General features: G+C 27.1%; 4 protein-coding genes across 4 annotated transcripts; 2 read left to right on the forward strand and 2 right to left on the reverse strand.

The window, feature by feature from the left end:
- Nucleotides 1-621: 621 nt before the first annotated feature.
- MKS88_000882 (NYN domain-containing protein) lies at nucleotides 622-3,093 on the reverse strand (the record flags this gene model as incomplete). Its single annotated transcript, XM_067219524.1, has 1 exon — nucleotides 622-3,093. The coding sequence occupies one exon, from the start codon at nucleotides 3,091-3,093 to the stop codon at nucleotides 622-624; it is 2,472 nt and encodes an 823-aa protein (XP_067075250.1).
- A 4,088-nt stretch (nucleotides 3,094-7,181) lies between these two features.
- Nucleotides 7,182-7,826, forward strand: MKS88_000883 (uncharacterized protein; the record flags this gene model as incomplete). Its single annotated transcript, XM_067219525.1, has 1 exon — nucleotides 7,182-7,826. The coding sequence occupies one exon, from the start codon at nucleotides 7,182-7,184 to the stop codon at nucleotides 7,824-7,826; it is 645 nt and encodes a 214-aa protein (XP_067075251.1).
- Nucleotides 7,827-8,899: 1,073 nt separating this feature from the next.
- On the forward strand, nucleotides 8,900-13,887 carry MKS88_000884 (KLRAQ domain-containing protein; the record flags this gene model as incomplete). Its single annotated transcript, XM_067219526.1, has 13 exons — nucleotides 8,900-8,963; nucleotides 9,114-9,289; nucleotides 9,475-9,586; nucleotides 9,757-9,854; nucleotides 10,120-10,392; nucleotides 10,567-10,773; nucleotides 10,993-11,079; nucleotides 11,230-12,237; nucleotides 12,514-12,792; nucleotides 13,012-13,092; nucleotides 13,305-13,343; nucleotides 13,540-13,660; nucleotides 13,826-13,887. The coding sequence occupies 13 exons, from the start codon at nucleotides 8,900-8,902 to the stop codon at nucleotides 13,885-13,887; spliced, it is 2,607 nt and encodes an 868-aa protein (XP_067075252.1).
- A 58-nt stretch (nucleotides 13,888-13,945) lies between these two features.
- Nucleotides 13,946-15,635, reverse strand: MKS88_000885 (ribosomal protein L25; the record flags this gene model as incomplete). Its single annotated transcript, XM_067219527.1, has 5 exons — nucleotides 13,946-14,050; nucleotides 14,218-14,307; nucleotides 14,511-14,677; nucleotides 14,965-15,045; nucleotides 15,302-15,635. 5 exons carry the CDS (start codon nucleotides 15,633-15,635, stop codon nucleotides 13,946-13,948), a joined length of 777 nt encoding a protein of 258 aa, XP_067075253.1.
- Nucleotides 15,636-16,500: the final 865 nt, after the last annotated feature.

Here is a 16,500-nt window from a genome sequence, read left to right on the forward strand (position 1 = left end):
CACAAAAAAAGGAGTATTTTTTAAAAATAGAACATCATTTATGTAATTTTTTGAAATAAAGAATTTAAAATAAATTTCAATGGTTTTTTTGTTAAATCCAAACAGAAACCTTTATTTTTGTCATAACTATGCTTTATAACGTAATATGATATAATATTTTTTATATCCTTGTGCGACTTGAGCTTTTCGACGTCCTTGAAATTGTCGTTTGATATAACACATCCTTCTGTGGGGTTAAAAAAAAAAAAAAAAAAAAAAGCAGTGAAACTATGGAAAAGGGTAAAAAATATGTAGGAGTTGTAAAAGTAGGGAGCATGCATATTGGAAGCGCATAAATATGATATGCATAAAATGCGAGGAAAATAATTGGAGGGTAGACAAACAGGGAAATGCAAGTTCGTTGAGTGCGGCAAACAGCCATAATAAGCTGCTGACCGAAGGTGTGCTTTTTTTCCTCTCCATTTTTTAAAAATTTACTCAACTTTGCAGCATATAAATGAAGTTTCGCATATTCTGCACCAGAAACGTACTAAGTGTGCACCGTTACTTTTATTATTTTTTCAATTTTTTCAATTTTGACAATTTTGCCAATTTTGACAATTTTGCCAGTTTTTTATTTTTTCAGTTTTCTGCTTTTTCTGCTTTTTCTGCTTTTTCTTCTTTTTCTACTCTTTCAATTTTTCCAATTTTTTTTTTAATTTTTTTTTTTATCTTTCCCACTTTGTTCATGCACTTACTTCTGTGCGCCGCGACCTCTAAAATGAGGACATCGTCGTAGGTCCTCCTGCGAACGATGTTCCCCTTACGACTGTGGTAAAACTTCTCGTTGCTTATTAGTACAACATTTAACTTTATTAAGTTTTCAAGATAGGAATAATTGAACAGCTTTTTATTTCCTAAAAAGAATTCATCCCCTTTTTGAGTCACAGAATTTAAGACTATTAAAATATCTTCTGCATTTTTTTTTTTAAAAAATAAATATATTTCTTGTAACAAATAGCAGTCATATACTACTGTTGCATTGTCATTACAACTAAATGAATTGGACAAAATTGTACTATTATTTATTACTCTGGCACAAACATTTGCCCCGTCGATTATAATACTTCTAAACTTAAAACCTTCCATGGGTATTATATCAAACCCATCACGAATACGAATTAGATAAGAATAACAGTAATTATAAAAATCTTTTTTAGTATTATTATAACCATAAAAAAAATTTACTTTATTCATGTCTTTTATATTAAAACTTGATAAGCCACCACTACTTAGCAATGAAGTAATATTTAATATCTCCTTCGGTATACATATAGATTTCCCCTTCTCCGAAAAATAATTATCAACCATTGGGTTCTCTTTTTTTGTATTTGCTACGTCACAATTCAACATTCCTACTTTTTTACTCACCTCAACGGTGCCAAGATGGGCGGACTTGGGAGAGTCCAAATCATTTGTTGAACAGTATGCATTGACAATTCGGCTAATGGCAGAGTCTGATGTCGTTCTTATTATAGCACTTCTTTTCCAGCCTCTGTATCTCTCATCATCACGATTACACGTTTTGCCATAACTTTCCATTTTACCATGATTGACCATTTTACCAAGACTGCCCATTTTACCATTATTGTCCATTCTATCATTATTGCCCATTTTACCATTACTGTCCATTCTATCATTATTGCCCATTTTACCATTACTGTCCATTCTATCATTATTGCCCATTTTACCATTACTGTCCATTCTATCATTATTGCCCATTTTACCATTACTGTCCATTCTATCATTACTGTCCATTCTATCATTATTGCCCATTCTATCATTACTGCCCATTTCATCAGACGAACTCAAATGAAGCCTATCTTTCAGCAACAAAGCCTTATATGGTTGTTCTTTGTACAGAATGTCATAACACATTTTTCTATCCTTCTTTATATAATCTTCATTATTTATAAAAATGGTCTCTTCTGTTCTCAGTTCATTCATTATCTCAAAATTCTTTTGTTCTAAAGAAAGCCTATCATCACTGTTGTTATGATAATTACTTATGTTATATCTTACTCTCCCTGTTTCTTCGAAAACATTCGTTCCTTTACTTTTTTCACTCACACAACAATCTTCTCTTTTTGATTCATCCTTCTTTTTATAGTACCACTGTTTGGCTTCGCAACTTTTTACTCCTCCCTTTTTCCGTCCACCACTGTATAATAACAAATGGTCATTGTCTTTTCCGCATCTCCTACTATTAAGGCCACTAGTACAGCTACAATTAAGACCATTAGTACGGACACATGTATGGGCACTATTCCTATCACCGTCATTATCATTGTTTAATTTACTATCATCCCTTTTGTTGATGTTCTTATGATCATCTCTTGCTTCAGCTGCAGTACCCCCATGGGTATCCTTCGCAGTACCTACCACTGTTCTACAGCCACTATTATCTGCGTATATGTCCAGGCCTTCAAACAAAATATTGTCATCGTTTTTGTAAAAGCCACAAGAAAAGTTCATATCAAATTCTACGGAATAATATTTCATTTTCATTTTTTTAAAATTTAAATATAGAGTATTACTATCCCCTTGTAAAAATTTATAATCTAAAACATCGCACAACGTATGAACGACATCATCTACTCCTTTCTCCATTCTTTCGTTGGTATTATTATTACCGCTACGACTACTACTATGACTACGACTATTCATCTTCTTATCCTTCTCTATGTCCTCATTGTGCAAACTAAAGAGCTCGTCTATTAAGCATATCAGATCCTTATAAATCTCGTAAAAGTTTACATCAATTTCAAAATTATCAATATTATTATAAAAATATAATTCATAGTATAACATCACAACGTTATACATATTTTTGTTAAATAAAGTAGTATACTTATTTCCAATTTTTTTCCAGGATTTTTTTTTTTTTACTTTTGATAAACTTCCATATATTAATTTAATGTCTGATGGAAATACTACATTCTTCACCTCCTTCTTGTTTATTCCACCCTCTTCTTTTCGAACCCCCTCATGTCGTTGTTGTTGCTTCGGCTGCTGCTGCTGTTGTTCATCATCTTCTTTTTTGATGCCACTCATTTTGATTAAATTTTGTTCACTTGACCCCTTTGGTTTTGTTCTTACCCTCTCTTACACTTCTCTTAACGCTGTTCCGTTTCCCCCCTTTTTTTTTTTTTTTTTTTCTGTCAAATTAGCAGCCCATTCCACTTTTTTACTTTATTTTTCGCATCCTATATTATTCCCTTTATTTCTTGAAATTTTACCCACATTTCAAAAATATATACATATATTTATACAAATATTTAAAAAAATATTTATATATCCATGTATACATCCATGTATACATCCATATATACATACATTTTTATATATACATATTATACATATATATATACATATTATACATATATATATACATATTATACATATATATATACATATTATACATATATATATATATATAAATATATATATACATACACTTTTATATATACATATTATACATATATATGTTTTTTTTTTTATTAATTCGGTTTTACTATTTTCACGTTTATACTTACATTTAATATCATACTGCTCTTTTCCATCCTCTTTTATTATTTTTTTTCTCCTGCTTCAAATTTGCACTGCCATCAATTGCAGTTTTATAATTCGTAATTTCAACTACATAATTTTTGTAGCATTGTTTTTACACTGTTCCTCCTAAAATTTTGTTTTTCTTTGCTTTATCAGGTTTATATGTTTACCTGTTTATATGTTTACCTGTTTATGTGTTTACCTGTTTATGTGTTTACCTGTTTATGTGTTTACCTGTTTATGTGTTTACCTGTTTATGTATTTACCTGTTTATATGTTTACCTGTTTATATACTTACCTGTTTATATACATACCTGTTTATATGTTTACCCGTTTATATGTTTATCTATTTGTCTGTTTATTTATATATTTGTTTTTACATTTATTTATTTATATATTTATTTATATATTTATTTGTATATTTATTTGTATATTTATTTGTATATTTATTTGTATATATATATGTTTTTTTTTTTTTCTGGTATTTGCAATATTAGTAATTAATTCATTCATCATTTCCATCTTTCGTCAGCATTTTTAATAGAATAAATTCTTTATCTTTTTTCCTTTAGTTTTCATAATCATTTCATTTCTGCTTCTTATTTATGGGGGATTATGCTTGAACCTATTATTTTGCTTCATTTTGCTTTATTTTATTTATTTTTTTTTTTTATCTTCAAATAGCTTTTCCCCCGCAACGTCTTATTTTTCATCCTAAATTAAAAAATTTTTTCCTCTTCATTTTTGGTTATATAATTTTAATTTCACTTAATGTTAATTATACTTGTTGCTTATTCTTTTTATTTTTGATGTTCTCCCACCTATTTTTATTAAAAACATTGTATGTGTCTTTCTGTTGCACAATCATTTATCTTCTTTTCCCTCATTTCATTTTTTGCACTCTTGAGTTCAGACTTGTTCTCTTTTTACCATGTATATTATCTTTCAATTTTTTAGTGCCATTTTGAGTTAATGGAACATTTTATTTTTTTTTTATTTTTTTTGGAATCTTTTATTTAATTCTTCTGTTTCATCATTTTTATATGGAAAAAATGTTCGTTTTATTTCATATGCAAGTAACAATTCAATTCATTTTTTTTTTTTTTTTTTTTTTTTTCTCATTTATTCAAACTTTTTCCTTAAAGGTGTGTGCGATTTACGTCTTTTTTGCTTAATTCCTTATTTTATCAGAAAAGAATACAAAGAAAAAAAATAATTTTGGAACAGGGCGAAAACCATTCCTTTAGGGTAGACCCATGAAGCTATTTTGAGCAGCTGCAGTTCTGTTCAGTCGAGTTATTACGAATGAAATACATAGATATAAATCAATAAATAGATACATGTAAATGTATGTACGTATGTGCGTATAATACGACCGCGTTTTTCTCTTTAAAGTGTGAGTCCTCGGGAACGCATTATTTTCAGCCCGTCCCTCCTTTCCTGGCTTTGTTATAATAAAAATTTAAAACATTTATTTTGCTATCAGTGTGTTTAATTTAATTTTTCCTTGTATATATATATATATATACTCATAACTGCCTTTCTGTTGCAGTACTTATATAACTATTGCGAACAAAAATCGTTTTTATAATATCATATTTCGTTACAGTTTATCATCGCGAATGTTTTTATTCCACTAAAAAATTAAAATATTTTATTTTTTTCTTAACACTTTTTGATATTCCATGTTTTCTTTTACTACTCATTATGAATTCTTATAATTGTTTAATTATTAATGTAGGCGCAATAACAATTAATTTTTTGAAACAAAAAAAAAAAAAAAAAAAAAAAAAAAACATGTTAAGGAAAGGCCTTTATACACATCTTTCACCGTTACACATAATATATGCTTGTAACATACCTGATGAGAAATACTCTAAAAAAAAAGTTCAATTCAACATGGTTTTGTTGTAACATCTTTTTTTATTTTTATATAAAACTATGTCAGTCCTTTTTAAAAAACTTATTTTTTCAGAGCATAATTTGTTTTTGTTTTTTTTCTTTAAAAGATGATGCAGTGCTTAACTCACCGAACCGACTCCTTTCTTGATTGATAGTATCCTTAATTGGACAAAAATAAATTATATAAATCGATCATTAACATTTAGAAATTATTGTTTGTACAAAAATATAAGTACGATATTTCAATTATGCAAATGCTTTCTTAAGTTGTATTTTTGACTTACTGTTACTTTGTAAAATGTACACACTTTACAATAACTTGAAGTGGCAATAATACATTCAAGTATTACGAAGACATTTCGAAAACTAAGAAACACACAAAAAAAAAAAAAAAAAAAAAAAATTATGACTGTACATATTTTTAAGGAAAAATTGCCTTAATCTTATTGGCCACTTTTATTTCTCCTGTACAGGTCATAAAAAAATAATAAATATGTAATAATAGTAACCTCTATAAAATTATTTTACATAATAAAATGTAAATACAACTGTTGATACATTTATGTGAGGAAATGCATATATTTAAGTAGCTCTGGTAAATAGAAAATAAAAAAAAAAAAAGAAGAAAAACATGATACAGTTAAAGGAGGGTAATATTCCTAAAGGGAATTTCGATAACTTCTTCATAACCAAATGAGGAAACTGTTATAAGTATACACCCATACATACACATGAACATATGTATAGAAATATATACACATATATATATATATATGTACATGCTACGGGAACAAAAAAAGAAAGGAACTATTAATTACAGGAAAGCTACCTTGTTCATGTATTTTTTTTTTTTTTTTTTTTTTTTTTTTATTAGTTTCATTTAAAAAACAAGAGTACAAATATATGGAGAAATGTCACAAGTACATTAGAACATCTTTTAATACGGAAAAAGGTTAGAACTTGTTTTAAACAAGGTATGAAATTGAGAGGAACATAGTTACATATTTTGATATTCATGTGTATTCAGCTATAATAATAATAGTAATGTACAAAAATGGCTTTTCAATAAATGCATAATTAAGGAAGAAAATGCTATACTGGCAATTTTACTTTTTCTTTTTAATTTTCTTTTATTTTGCACATACACATGTAAATATATATGTATGCCTGTACGTGAAAATTATAGCACCTACAAGTATTTACCCTTGTTTGTATTCTTTAAAACATCATTGATGCTTATAAGAAGCTTTGGATTGGGCTTTTACGCTGTGTGCATTATATTAATATAAAAACATTCCATTTTCTATTTTTTTTTTTATTTAGCACTTCCATGCTCAAGTTCACATTAATTTCCTTTCACGTTCTAAACATAAAACGTAGATGCGCTTAATTTTTTTTTATTTTTTTTCTTGGAAAAATTAAAATTTTATATATAATATGTGAATAATGAAGCTTCATGTTGGAAAATACGATTATTTTACTTATAAACGTGGTTAAATACAACATAAAATTGTTAAGAAAATTATTTTACACTTTTAAATTTAGGAGACCTTCATATATAATATTTAAGGAGCAAGCACATAGGGACGAAGCAAAAGTAGAAGAAAAAGAAAAAGAACACTTCCAATAACGCATAGAGGGGTATGTTATAAAAAAGGAAAGTAATAAATAGTTAGTTTTTTTCATAAATGAAAAAAAGAAAAAAGAAAGAAAGAAAGAAAGAAAGAACGAAAGAACGAAAGGAAAAACAAACGAACGAACGGAAAAACAAACGAACGAACGGAAAAACAAACGAACGAACGGAAAAACAAACGAACGAACGGAAAAACAAACGAACGAACGGAAAAACAAACGAACGAACGGAAAAACAAACGAACGAACGGAAAAACAAGCGAACGAACGGAGGAAAGAAAATGTTTGAAGTTATAATAAATCATTTTATGTTAAATTTCAAAAGAAATTATCGTCATTATTCGAGAAAAAAAAATATAAACAGTATAAATAGGAAAATAAACGATCCATATAGTGATCTGTACAAAATGAATTTTTATGGCAATAACTTTAAAAGACTGCCAAATAAAAAAACCAAATCAAAAGAATATGAAATAATTAGAACGTCAAGTAATACCTTTACCTATTCTTCCCCATATCCCCCCAATATTAATTATACCTTGAAACCATTTCCCGATTCAGCTAAAAATTTTTATTATGAAAATAGACCTTACTTAATGAAATACAAAAACGTCCAATACATTCCAATTAAAAGGATGGCATATAAAAATGCATCTAAAAAAACAAACTGGGAAACATATTATATGAGGATAGAAAAATAAAACACCACGACATATGTATATATATGTGTACATGTATACATTTATGCGGCTGTGTGTATGTGTACATGAATGAGTATGGGTAAGCGTACATGTAGAAATGCTTGTTCATATAGTCTACTTATATTTCTCTGCATACTTATAATAAATATGTGTAAAAATAAAAAGTATTTGCCAATTATTAAAATAACACCAGAAAATTTTAATTAACCATCCTCAGTTTAATAAATATATCTTATGTATTACAAATCTTTTACCGCATAGGGATTAAGAATTCAGTAACAGGTTTGACAGTTTTACCTACACCTACCATATATACATACATATATAATACATATATAATACATACATACATATATAATACATACATACATATTTACATAACATTAGCACATTTTTATTTTCATCGTGTAAGAATTATTCAGAGAATATCTTTTCCTTTTTTTTCTCATTTTTTGAATTGTAAGTCTCTGCTCAAAGTGTTGTATATAAGATTTTAAATAATCTAAATTTCATATACTCAAAAAAAAAAAAAATAAAATAATGAAATGTGCATATATCATTACCAAGATAAATATGCATATGTCATTTAAACGCCACAATTATATTTTTTTTTTTTGTATTCTTTTTATTTCTGAATTTTATTTGTATGCTTTATATCTATGTTTTATATACATGTTTTATATACATGTTTTATGTACATGTTTTGTATACATGTTTTATGTACATGTTTTATGTACATGTTTTGTATACATGTTATATATCTTTTTTTTATTTTTTTATTTTTAATAATAATAATTTAATGCTTTCAATTTTTTATTTTCCATTTGGTACATTCTTGTGAAATTCTAAATTTTTCCTCTTTTTTTTTTTTTTTTTTTTTTGTTTATAATCTCCATACATTTTTAAGCATTCTTGCGAATATTGCACTTTTTAATAATCATCTTTATACATATATAATTTATATATATATATATCTTCTCCTTTTTAGCATTCCATGTTCACAGCTAAAAACTATCCTTTTTTTGCCTTTTAATTTTTAATTTTTTTTTTTTTTGTTGTTCAATATAATTAAAATGAACATAGAAGACAAATACAAGTTCATTAAAGAAAAATACAAAGAGATAAAAAAACAAAATGGTAACAACATTTAGGATGTTTTGTCTTACAGAATATTGCATTGCGCTGTGTTGTATTGCACTTTATTTTATTACATTGTACTATAATATATTATTAATATTTTTTATTTCAACCAAACATTTTCCCAATTTTCTATTTATGCCGATGTAGACATTCTTAAAAAAGCCATAGTGGAATATAAAAAGGACATTAAGCATTTAGAAAAAAATAATGACGAACAGAAGAATAAAATTAATATAATACTAGATAAGAATAATAATTTATTGAATGACAACAATGAACTTTCAGATAAAATAGTACATTTAACGAACTTGTTGGAAGAGCAAGTATGGGAAGAAATTAATATAAAGCAAAAAAGCTGGATTTTTTTTTTTCTTTTTTTTTCTCATTTCTATCCGTAAATGCTATAACGTATAAGTATAGTTGACCTTAAGGAATGTATTAAAGCAATACTATTTTGTATTTTGTATTTTGTATTTTTTTTTTTTTTTTTCTTGTCCTTTTTGTGTAGAAAAAAAGTAACTCAGGATGGAGAAATTTGATGTTATTAACAAAAAGCTCGAGAGAAAATGTTCAGGATTCAGTAGCATTTGAGGAGCTCGGAATTAAGATAAAGGAAAATGGTACATGTAAAAAAGCGTATGCATACATACATATATATATTTATATATCTGACTTTCCGTGGGCATACATTTGAGTGCATTTATTTGCTTCATTTTACAAATTAATTATAAGAAATATGTACCTAAGACGACACCTTATTAACGAGTTTTTCTTCCTGCCCTTTGTTCAGAAACTTTGCACAAGGAAATTGATGATTTACAGAACCAGAAGGATAAATTAGAAAAGGAGCTAGAGTTATTTAAGAACAATCACAAGGAAAAACTAAGCGTTAAATAAATAAATATATATATGTATATATACATATATATACTTTTATATATTATTTTGCTTCACATGTTATTACGTTAATTTTACGTTTACATATTGAATATATTTCTACGCTTCAATTATTTATGAATACATGTACATATGCAATTATATATACGTGCAATTATATATACGTGCAATTATATATACGTGTGTATATATAAACATGCGTAAAGTAAATTTATCTTATTGCCATGCTTCACGTCGTTGTATTGCTGCACCACAGGACAGAGAAAGAACGATCGAAAACTTGAACGACATAATTAGCAGCTCTAATAAGAATAGGATTAAGATGGAAAGCGAGAATGATGAAATAAAGAAACAAATAGAAATAAATAAAATACATTTTAACGAAATTATAGAAAAAAAAAATACACACATAATTAAAATTGAACAAGTCTGTAAAACGTTAAAAAATAAGTATTACCCAAGGTACAAAGTTAATTTTAATCAAATCCCCTTCTGTGAAAAGTACGATCACAGGGGTTACTACATACAGGTAACGTCCATGTGTGTATGAGTGTGTAATTGTGGGCATGTGCGTGTATATATATATATATATATATATATATATATATATATATATATATATATATGTGTACGCATTTAGTGTACACTCCCCTAAAACTTTTTTAAATGATGTATGACTTCTTTTCCACTGTATTTTACACAGAACAAAATTGATGAAAATATGAAGTATTTTAAGAATTACATTTTAAATATAATACAACGTTTTAGTGAATACCTAGTTGCCTGTAAAGAACTTTTTACTTTTCAAGACAAACATCTAAATAGCATTTATCAAAAATTAGAAAAAGAACAAATGGGTGATCAAATAGATTATTATAAATTTATAGACTTGAAAAAAATTTCTCAAACTGTAATTTCTTTTTCTTTTTCTTTCTACGAATGTGTTAAAGTTATGTGTACCTGTATTTGTATATGCACATTTATATACATGTATACGCATGTGTGTGAACATATATACATTTATGTACATGTGTATACCCAATGAATACGTTCATATTTGCTTTTATCCGTGTGCTTCTTAACTCCTACATGTCTGTTTTTTTTTTTTTTTTTTTTTTTTCATTTAAAGGAAGTAATCTTCCTAGAGGAAGCGATAAATTTGTTAGCAAATTTCGAGGAGGCATGGCATAACAAAGAGGACATTGAGCATATTAAGGTAATTCGAGTTAGCTATTCGTTTCTTGGCAGGAATATAAATATATATACGTACACACACATACGCATACACACATATACACATTTATTCTTATACATGTATTTATACCTGTGCGCACTCTCACACGAACCGGTTCTCTTTTGTCTGCAGGACGTGCTGCTCAACATAGCGGCCAAATTAAAGAAAATTTTCATAAAGGTAAATATTTATCTGTGCGTAGAAGAATATATATATCCCACAAATATTGAGAGTAAAATGTTTGAGCTAAAAAATGTTATCATAGAATTAAGATGTTTGAAAAATGTTATCTTAAAAACGATAAATATATTTGCTTGTGTTTTGTCTGTATGTCCATATAATAACGACAAAATAATGGTTGAATATTTTAAAAAAAGAAAAATTATTAGTAAAAAAAGCATAGATATGAATAAAACGGACAGAGGGATGTACTGCATTGAAGCAAGTTACAATGACGTGTATGCTAATAACTGGAGCAGTGAAGAAGAAAATTATGATGGCTTAGAAAACATTAGTAATAATATCCGTAAAGGTAATATAAGTAGTAACAACACTATTAGCAGCAGTAACAGTGGTAGAACGTTTGCGCATAATAACGTAAACTTCAAGAAACTGCTATGCGAAAGAGAAAGAAAATTCCTCTCTAAATTTGAACACCTACAAAATTACACAGAAAAGAATAACAAGATTATTTTCTTTTTATTAAAAAAATTTAAAGTATTATTAGAAGATATATGTTATTCTTTTAACTTTTTAAAATCATATATATCTTTTCGTATGTGTGAAATTAAAGGAGCAGATAACGTAAATATTGAAAATTACAAATTAATTACATACATACAAGATCTGACCAATTCATTTATTAAGGCTATCGAAAATTTTGATATAGGAAAATTACAACTACCTCTTGTCTCATTGTTATCATATAGTAGATTTAATAGATGCATGTTATATAAAAAACAAAGTGAGTTTTTAGAAAAAATTAATTATGCATATGCTAAGGTAAACGTTATTCCATACAACTCGCTAGAAACTAGTTTTAGACACGTAGAAATTTATAAAAAAAATTATATAGAATTAAATAAAATGCTTCTAAAAAAAAAGAAAACCATCAAGAGGTTGAGAAGAATAAATGAACAGGTTAGAAACGAATGTAGAAAAGAAGAAAAAAAGAAAGGAAAAAAGAAAGAAAAAAAGAAAGGAAAAAAGAAAGGAAAAAAGAAAGGAAAAAAGAAAGGAAAAAAGAAAGAAAAAAAGAAAGGAAAAAAGAAAATTATGGGCCCTTATATGCGCGCTTATGCATGTTTACTACCTCCGGAGTTCATAATACACTGCATTTGCATTGTGCCTTATTACAATCCTGTGTATCATGGATACATGCCTTTCCCACTTTTATACCTTCTACCCTTTTTACAGGTCTTAAGAGAGTTCAAAAGCACAGTAGTAACAAATAAAGAGCTAACCATAAAAAATGAATTTTTAACGAATTCCTTGTCCCTCAAAAGAGAAATAGATAATGAAGAAGTCATTGTGAACGATGTACAATTGTACGCAGAGAAAATTTTAAAATTTATCATATCTAATAATTGTGAAAAGAAATATTTAAATATTAGAGAAAAGCAGCTGATAGAAGCGTATATTTGTTCTTGCATAAAGATAAATAATTTGAATGGGGAAATCAAAAAAAACGTGCAGGTACTTCTTCGTCCTTTTATTTCACGTACCATTAATAAGTTACAACGTGGGTGTATGTGTGTGTACATATGTATATGTGTGCGCGGGTACGTGCGTAGGAATACGCGCGAACCTTGCTGCATAAACAGGCAAGTGCTTTTATTTTATTATGTTTTGTTTTGCTTTATTCTTTTTTGTTTTGCTTTATTTATTTCTTTTCTTTTCTTTTTTTCTGAGCAGATTCGAGAGCAGTTAGAAGGAGAAGTCTATACAAAAGTAGACGAAATAAAAAAGCTAAATCAGCAGATAGAAATATATAAGGTAATGCTACTAATTTGACGTTTTTCTTAAAAATAAAAAGAAAATATTTCTTTTTGCATAACCATATAATAAATCATTGCAGACATTTCGCGGAAATGCCTGATGTATTCAATTTTGAGATTATAATATGATCCCATTCACCTTACTAACCTCATTCAATCCATTCAACTCATTGATCTAATTCGTTTTTTTACCGCTCCCATTTTTCTTAGGAGGAGGAGACAAATATACATAAAAAATACGAAGAGCAAGTAGGAAATAAAATAAAAAATTTTCTTTATCTCTTCGTAACTACTTCCGTATAATCATGTACTCGTTACTTATCGATATAATTACCCTTTCGTTATTTTTATGCTTCATGTGTACATGCGTACATACATATGCACACCTCCAAGGTGATACACATACATGCATGTGTACGTATATTTATTTTCCCCCTTTCGAAAGATGAAAACCTTACACGATTTAATTGTAACCCTGGAAAAACAAATTTCTAAATTAAAGTCTGAGAGAAGTGTTAACAAATTTTTTATTCTTTGCACCATTTGTGGGAACAAAAATAACATGGGTAATCTTGTCGACTGTACAAACATACGTATATGCACGCATTACATATACACACATATATATACGTAAGTACATAGACAAAATATTATCATTTATCCAACATCATATAAGGAGGAAAATTTTTTTTTTTTTTTTTTTTTTTTTTTTTTTTTTTTTTTTTTTGCAGGCGTAATTTTGAAAAATAGAAAGTGCCTTAAATGTAGTTCGATAATAGTTTTTTTGAAATAAATTACATCTAAATATGAGTCATAAAAAAAAAAAAAATAAAATAAAAAAAAGCTAATGATTATTGCTTTGGCCAGTAGTCTTTGTATGTTAGTTGAATCCTTTTCCCTTTTCTGTTCACAAAATTTGGATCAATGTAATCATCTGGTAAGGGTGTTTCGGGAATCTGTAAGGAAAGACGTATTAGAAAAATATAAATTTTGTCATACATGGAGCTGTAAAATATGTTTACCTGTGCATATATGTACATATGTATGTATGGGCATAGGTACATAAACACACACATAAGTGCATATGTTCTTTCTTCCAACATTTTTATTGCATTTATCTAACCTTTCCAGGTTCATATGTCCACACGACTTCTGTTTCATTTAAGTCGTAATCCTCAGAAAAAATAACGTCCCCATTTTCTGGTAATAAATGCTATAAAGCATATTAGTGCGTATTTTCTTTTTTTCTTTTTTTGTTTATTTACTTTTTGAATTTGTTTGTTTAAATGCATATATGTGGTCATTGCATATCATGTAGGAATAAGTGCATATGTACATATCCACATAAATGTATATATATGTATATATATATGTATATATATATATGTATATACACATACATGTGCTCACTCTTACCATTAAGTCCTTCAGTTTGATCGAATTGTAAGGTTCCTTATACGTTAACTTCGAAACATCAATTTGAAATGGAGGTGGAATGTTATTTCCCATTACTTTACATTTTATGTAATTTAGTGCTAACTGAACATGATAACCATTAATATATGCTGGACATCCAATCAGACCTACGATGCTGCAGGGGATATTTATTTCGGTTACTTGATTCTCGACCACCCTTGCGAATTTTAAAAAGTATATGTGCTTTTCCACTGTTCAAAAAAAGAGAATAAAATAAAATAAGAAAAAGATCAAATCAAATTAAATCAGATGATATTAAATAATATCAAATAAAAATAAGAAAAGAAACAAAATCAAAATTCGGGATACGAATAAGACATGAGACTAATAATGTACAATATCATTATTACAATACTTTATACGAAAACAATCCTTTCCCCTTTTTTATACTTACGAGGATCTGCCTCAACGTGAGACACAACACATTCAATAACATCCCCTTCGATATGTATTCTAAACAATCTTGCAGAAAATACTAATATGAGGAAAAATAAGAAGAAAAAAAAAAAAGAAATTTTAATAACGAATGAACACTAGAAACTTGTGCATACTTTACGTATCTATATATATGTATTTATATTAATCTTGCATAAATTAGTCATTTGTTTCACATATTAAAATACCCATTCAAATATAAACAGTACATATATATATATATATATATAAGCACAAATCTAACAATACGAATTATCTTCAAAACCTTTTTTTTTATTTAACTATTTCATAATTACACAAAGATAAGTGTCCATCGTCCTCCTCAAAAGCGTATTCATCAATTAATTTATGATCAATACAAATTCTTTTTTCAATACCATATTTCCAAATAATAGCAGGTACGTAACCATGTACTTGAATCAATTCTTTTTTCTTAAATTTTTCCCAACGCCTCGCTTTTAAGTCAACAACTGTGTTTATCTTACTATTCGAGTTGAAGTAATTTATTATTTCTTTTTTCAAATAATCCCACTGTTTAAATTTCAGGTATAATTTATAGTTTAAATGATTTCTTTTTGTGTGATACATAAAATAGCTATTTTTCCAGCTACTTAACTTGAAGAGATTCATCTTTGTTTTACCTTTTTTTTTTTTTTTTTTTTGTTTTTTTTCTTATAATTAATTTTTAATTACATTTTGTTTTAAAATTAGTTAGTGTTACATTTGGACTATCATACGCAAAGCGCTAAGCCAAATGCGCTACTACTCGTAAGTACATAAATTCGAGTAAAAAAAAGGTATACTTTAATGAATAGGTGTAATCATTTAAATACGTATGTATGCATGTATATATGTATGATTATATGTGTAAGTACTCACGCACCATTAGCCTTTTCAACTTGCGAAAATAATCCTTGTACAAGCAATGGAAAAAAAAAAAAAAAGAAAGAAAAGTACTGGTATACCTACTCAAATATAAATATATATATACGTGCGTGTGTATATATATAAATACATACACTTCTTCAAAGTAAAAAAAATTAACAGAAGTGTATAATTGCATCAAGCATTTGAAGCGTATTACGCTAAAAATAACTCGCTTTTTGTGCACTAAATCGGTAAATACAAATAAATATCTACCCATATAATAACATCAGTACAAACAAACGCCTTAAATAGGTAAGTATATAGATAAATACTTAAATAACTAAATAGCTAAATGGCTAAATCATAAATATAATGTAGCATATTAACACACTCCTCATTATAATTTCCTTTTTTTAAAATTAAGCGTGTTATTTATGGTAATATATGTTCTCAAAAAAAAAAAAATAAATAAATAAAATGAAATGAAATAAAATGAAATGAAATAAAATGAAATGAAATGAAATGAAATGAAATAAAATGAAATGAAATAAAATGAAATGAAATGAAATGAAATAAAATGAAATGAAATAAAATGAAATGAAATAAAATGAAATAAAATAAAATAAAA

The sequence above is a fragment of the Plasmodium brasilianum genome, chromosome 3 (genome assembly GCF_023973825.1).
Source record: "Plasmodium brasilianum strain Bolivian I chromosome 3, whole genome shotgun sequence".
In the NCBI taxonomy this organism is placed as follows: Eukaryota; Apicomplexa; class Aconoidasida; order Haemosporida; family Plasmodiidae; genus Plasmodium; species Plasmodium brasilianum.